General features: G+C 41.0%; 1 protein-coding gene across 1 annotated transcript in view; it reads right to left on the bottom strand.

The window, feature by feature from the left end:
* LOC136835542 (flagellar attachment zone protein 1-like) overlaps positions 1-7500 on the bottom strand; it is a 406052-nt gene that overhangs the window by 359476 nt on the left and 39076 nt on the right. The window contains exons 2-3 of the mRNA XM_067099190.1: positions 2782-4744; positions 691-843 (exon numbers count right to left, since the gene is read on the bottom strand). Of these exons, the coding sequence (XP_066955291.1) occupies positions 691-843; positions 2782-4742 (2114 nt within the window). The 5' untranslated portion in view covers positions 4743-4744. The remainder of the gene's footprint in view (positions 1-690; positions 844-2781; positions 4745-7500) is intronic.

Below are 7500 nucleotides of genomic sequence, written 5' to 3'. Positions count from 1 at the left end.
CATTCCTTTAGTATTCTACAACTCGATTATCCGGTACTCTCCCAACCAGTCCGTGACTGTCTCAAGTACTCTGCACTTTCCATTTTCTGAAGTATTCTTTCCTTTTCTTCAGTATTCTATAACTCGACTACCCGGTATTCTCCCAACTATTCTATGACTGTCTCGGGCACTCTGCATTTTCTAACAATTTTCTTTTTTTCTTTCGTTCGGCACCCTCCTAATCAGTACTCTGCACTTATTTTCTAAAGTATTATTCTTCCCGATTCGACAATCCGGCATTCTCGCGTGTATTCTACAGTATTCTAATGTTCACCCCATCCCCCGGGTATGCCTCGTCTTCCCCAACCCTTCCCCCCCTCATCTGCCTTCCCATTACTATTCTCAAGTACTCTGCACTTTCTATTTTCTAAAGTATTCTACTTTCCTTTCCTCCAGCATTCTACAACTCTACTATCCGGTATTCCCCCTCCCCCAAGCATTCTACGGTATTCTACAGTTCCCCCTTCCTCCTTCTCAGGTAAGCCTTGTCTTGCCCCCAACACCCCCAAATCTGCTTTCTCTCATTACTACTCTCAGTATTCTGCAGTTCCCCTTCCCTCCTCCTCAGGTAAGCCTTGTCTTGCCACCCCAACACCACCCCCACCCCCTTCTGCCTTCTCATCATCATCATCATCATCACTACTCTCTTACCTGTTCCTCAAATCGGCGATGAGGAGCTCACTCCTCTTGATCTCGTCCTCTCTGAGTTGCCTGAGGCTCATTTCGTTGTTGCGCTTGAGAGCTTTCCGCGCCGCTACCTCTTCGTCCAGCCTTTCGCGTGCCTCGTTCAGTTCGCTCTGAAGTCTGCGGGGATTATTTCTATTATTAGTAATATCATTAATATTAGTTATAGTAGTAGTAGTAGTAGTAGTATGTACTGTGGCGTCAATTCGCTCTGAAGTCTGTAAAGATTATTATTATCGTCACTAATATCAGTAACTGTGATAGTAGTAGTAGTAGTAGTAACAGCAGTAGTAGCAGTAATAATAATAGTAGTATTGGCGTTGGTGGTAGATGCTGTGGAGTCAATTCGCTCTGAAGTCTGCAAAGATTATTATTATTAGTAGTAGTAGAAGTAGTAGTACTAGTAGTAGTACTGGTGGAATTAGTAGATGCTGTGGCGTCAATTCGCTCTGAAGTCTACAAATATTATTACTACTATTATCATTATTATTAGTAATAGTAGTAGGAGGAGCAGTAGTAGTGGTGGAATCAGGTATTGTGACGTCAATTCGCTCTGATGTCTGCAAATACTATTATTACTAATGTTATTATTATTGGTAATAGTAAAAGTAGTCGTAATAGTAGTAGCAGTGGAATTAGATGTGGCGTCAATCTTACTTAGCAGCAGCTGATACTTTTGACCCCCTCTACTGGCAGGCCCTGAACTTCTCTCCAAGACTCTAGTTTCCCCAACTACTATAAACTCCCTTCTTTTAGAAAACATGACTTTTCCAACATTCTACCCAAACGAAGGGGCAGTCTATACCTTCTTCTGTTTTCCATCAGTCTAATGCAGTAAACCAATTTACGAAGATGGCCAGTAAAGTGTTGTAAGGATAAAAAAGATATCTTTCTCTATCACCCTACTCATCATCTTATTTATTTATATTTGAGCAGTGCAGTAAATTTACTGATATATAATCCATGTAAAAAATACGTCTATGAGAAGTGTACTCTAGCAACTGAAACTAGAAGAAATTTTAACATTAAAAAATTTGGGGGACAAACATGTTCAAATAAGTTCATTTAAAACGAATTTGTTTAATAGTCGATAATTCTGACAAATTTACGTAACCAAGTGTAAAGTAATCCATTAATATAAGTATACAAACTTCTGTTACATAGCGATAATTCAAACATGCTGCTTTTGTCAATGATTAATACTACTAAAACGAATATATATTGCTATGATAGCAGCCAAGGAGGTTATGTTCTTGTTTCCGTTAGTCTCTCCATATCCAGTCTATTTTCAGAATTACTTGAAAACTAATCAAAGGATTTTTTTTTAAATTTCATCATATATGAGGGAATACATGCATAAATTTTACAGTGGATCGAGTTTGGACCTGAACTTCTACATCTTTCTTTGCTATTTATCTTCACTGGCGTGTATTTCAAGGGAACAGTAGCTTCCTGCTGTTTGTGGACGAAAAAGTAAATGATGCAAAGTATTTCTGTGACCATGATAATTCCATTGGCTGGGGTTTGCATTCTCTGTCGCTTCTAGTTAATCAAGTATGTGATATTGTACAACAGGGAGAAAATAAGTTTGTAACTTTGTAATCTTATCTCACAGCGCATTAAATAAAAGCTACTTATAAATATACTGTTTTCCCATTTGTCACTCAAAGACGAAAGTTCTAGTTCAAATTAACTGAAAATTTGCATGCAAGTTTGTATTCCAATAAAAACCCCAGAAATCTTCATACATGCAATAATCTGCAAATACTGAAAATAACGACAGAATAAAACCCTATGAGATGAAATTGAATGGTGGTAATAATCCTTTATTCTTTTCAGGAAATCACATAAAACACTAAAATGCACTGAAGTCGGTGTAGCTAAAACCATTTCTAACAACCCCAACCATGGTCTGGGTTCTCCCCTTGCTAAGGCATATGCTGTTAATGATACAAGGAACAAAAATATTACACATTTTTGTCTTGAATCTCCTTCAACTAACAATTAGTTTGCTCAACAACTAGAAAGTAATGTATATTTAATACTTTACTAACTTACCTCTCCTTCTCGACGTTTAGCCTATTACACTCAGCCTGCAACCTATCCCTTTCAGAGTCATACTTTTTGGTAAATGTCCCCTCTCTTTTGAAGGACGGAAGTGACACCCCAGCCCACACGGAAGTTCTTTCTGGTGGGGTCCTGGGGGAGTCTGGATGCTGATGGGGTGTCCTTTTTAAGGGGCGGCTTAATCTTAGGGATTCTTTAGGACTTTTAGGCTCTGGTATCTTCTCCAGTGTGACACTCTTTAGTTTGGAATCACTTAATTTACGTTGGAGACTTAATTTGCTTGGTTTATCCTTTGTTGGTGATGACCTGCTTACAGATTCCTGTTTTGTTGGAGATGATCTGTGAAGAGTGTCTGACTTTGTTGGAGAGGACCTTGGTGTTGTTGACTCTGATCTTGATGGAGTTCTTGGCCTGGCTGCTGCTGACTTTGATGCAGCTTTTGGTGTCTGTTCAGGTGAATCAGGTGACTTTAGTGCTGTTCTCCAGGCACAAGCAAAAGTTTTCTTTGCAGTGTTCTTCAGAGCCTTTACTGTCAAACTAGATTCTTCTTGCTTTTTGGGTGCCGGCTCTACAATTCTAACAGATTTAGCTGATTGGGCATTCTTGGGCGTTTTACTTTTTACTTCCTTGCTTTTGTTGTCAGGATCTAGTTTTCCTTCACTTTCACTCAGATCTACATAAAAGTGAAGGGGTTCCATAATAGACTCTCTAGGAGGAGTGTTACCAAGTGGCACGGCAGTGTCTTCTGCAACGTCACAGGATGACCTCGTGATTTTGGCTGGAGGAGGACCATCAAGGGTAAAAGTTCCTTCCCTCTTGACAGACCCCTGGGAGGTAGAGGAGGTTAAGTCATCCTCAAAGGAAGTAGACAGGTTACTGTCACTAGGAACCTGGACATTTACTTGTGCATCTTTAATGCCACTTATTTCAAGTTCTTGCTCCTCTTGTAATGGAGCTTTTTCAGGAGAGGCAGCAGCACTGTGAGATGTGCTGAGTAAGCTCTCTCTTTGGTCTAATGAATATGGCACTTCTGCTTCTTGGACGACTATATTAGCACCATCAAGTGCTGTACCTGAGGAAGGCTGCTCGTTCAAAACTTGGAGACTGTCTGAGGCACTAGCTTGGATGTTAAGAGCATCTTTTTCTGGAGAGCTGATGTCGTGAAAACATACATCACCATCTTTATCATGTATCACTATATCAGCAACTCTGTCTTGTTCAGCAGAGGATGGAGGTTTATTCGTGACAAACGCATCATCTCTTGACTGTCTCTTCTCATTGTCTTCTATTTCCTTCTTCTTCTCATCTTCGGTCTGTGTCTCTATAGTAGACTGCTTCCTTCTAGACCTCCTTCTGAGGAGCTTCTTGATCTTGCAGGACACATCGCTGTCGGCGTCGTCTTCTCCGGCCCTACGACCGACGAACTGTGGTTCGAACACGCGTGTGTCGACCAACACGTCACCGTCATTGTCGTTGGGGGAAAACTTAACGCGCTTCTTCTTCCTTTCCAAAATTTCAGAGCTGGATTTTTCGCGTTTCAGCTTGGGAACTTTCATGAAAGATAAGGGTCTGATTTTAGGCTCCTTGTCTTCTGCTGCGCTGTCCGGCGTTTTGGGTTCGCCGCCGCCGTCGCTGCTAGAAGAATCTTCGCGCCTAAAACTGCGCAATCGGAGGAATGGCAGCGGCGGCCCTTTCGACTCTTTGTCGGATATTTCCGGACTGTCCTTTTGTACCGGATCGCTACATCGCTTTTCCTTGTTGCTCTGTTTTCCTTCGTCCTCCACCTCCATCCTCTGTGCCTTCATCGTCGTAGTCATCGTCTCTCCAGATGCACGACGCTGCGCACCATCGTCGGACGCGTTAGGGAGGGTAGTCATCGTCGTAGGGGTTTCGTTGTCCGAGACTGTGGCAGAGATCGTGGCTTCGTATTCATGTTTATCGCTATTCGCCATGGCTGTGGGAGACAAAGAAAAAGATTTTAGTAATTAGATAGAAACAAATCTGTCGACATTAAAAAAACATATGATACGACAACTAGGGGCGTGTCTTAATTGAGATCTCGCAGGAAGTGCGTACAGTGCCGAGATGGCAAAACATTAAAAGGACAACAAATTAGAATGAAACAAGCTTCTGAAGCTTTAGCAGTGCTTAGAAAATATGCTTAAATAATTTTTAAGTTTCGAACTTTGCACGATGCAACTCAATTGAACAGAATAAAAAATATTTTTTCAGAAACAACGAGACAACACAATATCCTGTTTCATAAAATTAGCGCTTGGCATTGCATGACTGCATACTGCAAACTAAAAGAAAATGACACATCAAGCCGTGAACCGATAAGAAATAAGACATGGAAAATTCATGATAATTAAAAACATAACCTGCATACAAAATATCAGAATACGTTGTATCATATCTGGTCACAAAAATTCACTATTCGCTTAGGGAAGATGCGGAATAGGGTGATCTCGAAAAGGTTAGGTATTTACAGAAGGTATTAAGAAAATTATGCGTAAAGGTCTAAGTAACTAACAAGCAGTTATGACAATAACCCTGAGGTATAACAAAAAATAAAGGGAATTTCCAGCAGTCTTGAAAAAACTGGGCTATAGGTATCCTTCGATCATCGGCTACATGTTCCATTCTATTAAAAAATTAATCAAGTTATTGAGTATCCTTCGATCATCGGCTGTTCCATTCTATTAAAAAATGAATCAAGTTATTGAGTAATCATATATAAACGTAGAACCTAAGAATGCTGCTGTAAAGAAAAACGCTGTCCAATTTTTAGTTTTCTGTAAAAGAAAACTATTATGCCGGCTTTGTTCCGTCCGCCCTCAGATCTTAAAACCTACTGAGGCTATAGGGCTGCAAGTTGGATGTTGATCATCCACCCTCCAAGCATCAAACATAGCAAACTGCAGCCCTCTAGCCTCAGTAGTTTTTATTTTATTTAAGGTTAAATTTAGCCATAATCGTGCTTCTGGCAACGATGTAGGACAGACCACCACCGGGCCGTGGTTAGTTTCATGGGCCGCGGGTCATACAGCATTTTACCGAGACCACCGAAAGATAAATCTATTTTCGGTTGCCTTGATTATACACTGTACAGGAAACTCGATTGCGCTGAAGAAACCTCAGCGAATATTTTACTTGTTTTTCCTCTCTCCAATACAAAGAACTGTTAAAGCAGCTAATGTAACCTTTCCCGCGGTCGATGATCAAGGTTTCTGAGATGCCTTTTGACGTAACCAAATCAATCAAGCAACCCTTGCAACCTTTCACCAACAGTCGCAATTTCGAATGCAATCGCTTCGAAGGCAATGACATTAATTACTATCAAAATTTACGGCGCGACAGTCCTCTTATTTAATCTTTACATCCAATGAGGCTTTGATGACAGCTTTCTCATGACAGCAACTTGTAAGATTCGTGAATGAATTCCATGAACTAATGAATATGTCTGTTTGTAGGTTCCTCATTGCATATCTGAAATATATTCGTGTACGAGTTGGACCCCCGAATTCTTTTCATTAGTTGTAAATGTCGTAACGCTGAGAGATGACAGTTCATTTTATCCCTCCATTTGACACGATGAAATGATGGCAAATTCCTGTCAGCTAACAGCGCATAACAGGAGAGAGAGAGAGAGAGAGAGAGAGAGAGAGAGAGAGAGAGAGAGAGAGAAAAAGAATATATTTTGGCCAAAGCCAAGCGCTGGGACCTATGGGGTCACTCAGCGCTGAATCTGAAACTGACAGCAAAAAGGTTTAAAAGGTGTAACAGGAGGAAAACTTCGCAGGTGCGCTACGAGGAGCGGATGGAAAGTAACCTGGAAGAAAGAGAAATATGAATGGAGGTACAGCAAACGGAATGCGAGCGGTTGCAGCTAGGGGCCGAAAGGACGCTGCAAAGAACCATTAAGTATTGCCTACAGTGCACCGCATGAGGTGCACCGACGGCACTGCCCCTCTACGGGAAGAGAGAGAGAGAGAGAGAGAGAGAGAGAGACTTTATTAATGCTTGCTGTGACTTGAAATGAGTGGAGGAGATGAGTTCCTATGTCTATGTCTGCCAACTTTTTCAGGTGTGTCATCCTCTATTCGTAAAAGTGCATGGTAACCCACTTGGTATTACACAGAAAACAGAAAGTTTTCGGGGTTTTTACGCTGCATATTTCAAGAATGTTCAGTAACACTCCCCATCCTACGTCGAAACAGTCCTATAAATGCACTGAAGTATGCAGAGAGCCAAAGCTGCGTTCATGAGAGAGCAGCGTCAAACAGGAAACCCCTTGTATTAGGAGTGGTAGGTATTTCGATCAGCCATAATTAGGCAATGAATATGGTATGAGACTCTTTGAAAATATGTGACATCCTATTTTTCCTGACATAAATGCGTACATGCATATTTTTTAAATCATTCTCTAGATGTACATGTGCAAACTTATATACACAGCACAATAAATACATGATTGTATCAATGAAAGGGAAGATTCTTTACCTTTGTAAACCCACAAAAGAAAATTTTGTCTTTTCATTTCTAAATTAATCTAAAAGAACGACATAAAAGAAGTTTTCCGCGCGGCATCGCATGTACCAGTGAACGCGGACTGAGAATAGTGCCACTTGTGCTGGAGGCTGGGTGACGGTATATACACTTGGAGGTCATTCATCTGGCACCCTATGGCACTGAGCGCTGAGGACCACA

Source organism: Macrobrachium rosenbergii, chromosome 55 (genome assembly GCF_040412425.1).
Source record: "Macrobrachium rosenbergii isolate ZJJX-2024 chromosome 55, ASM4041242v1, whole genome shotgun sequence".
Taxonomy (NCBI): Eukaryota; Metazoa; Arthropoda; class Malacostraca; order Decapoda; family Palaemonidae; genus Macrobrachium; species Macrobrachium rosenbergii.
The sequence above is the reverse complement of the archived record's forward strand: the minus strand, read 5'-3'. Positions and strand labels throughout refer to the sequence as shown.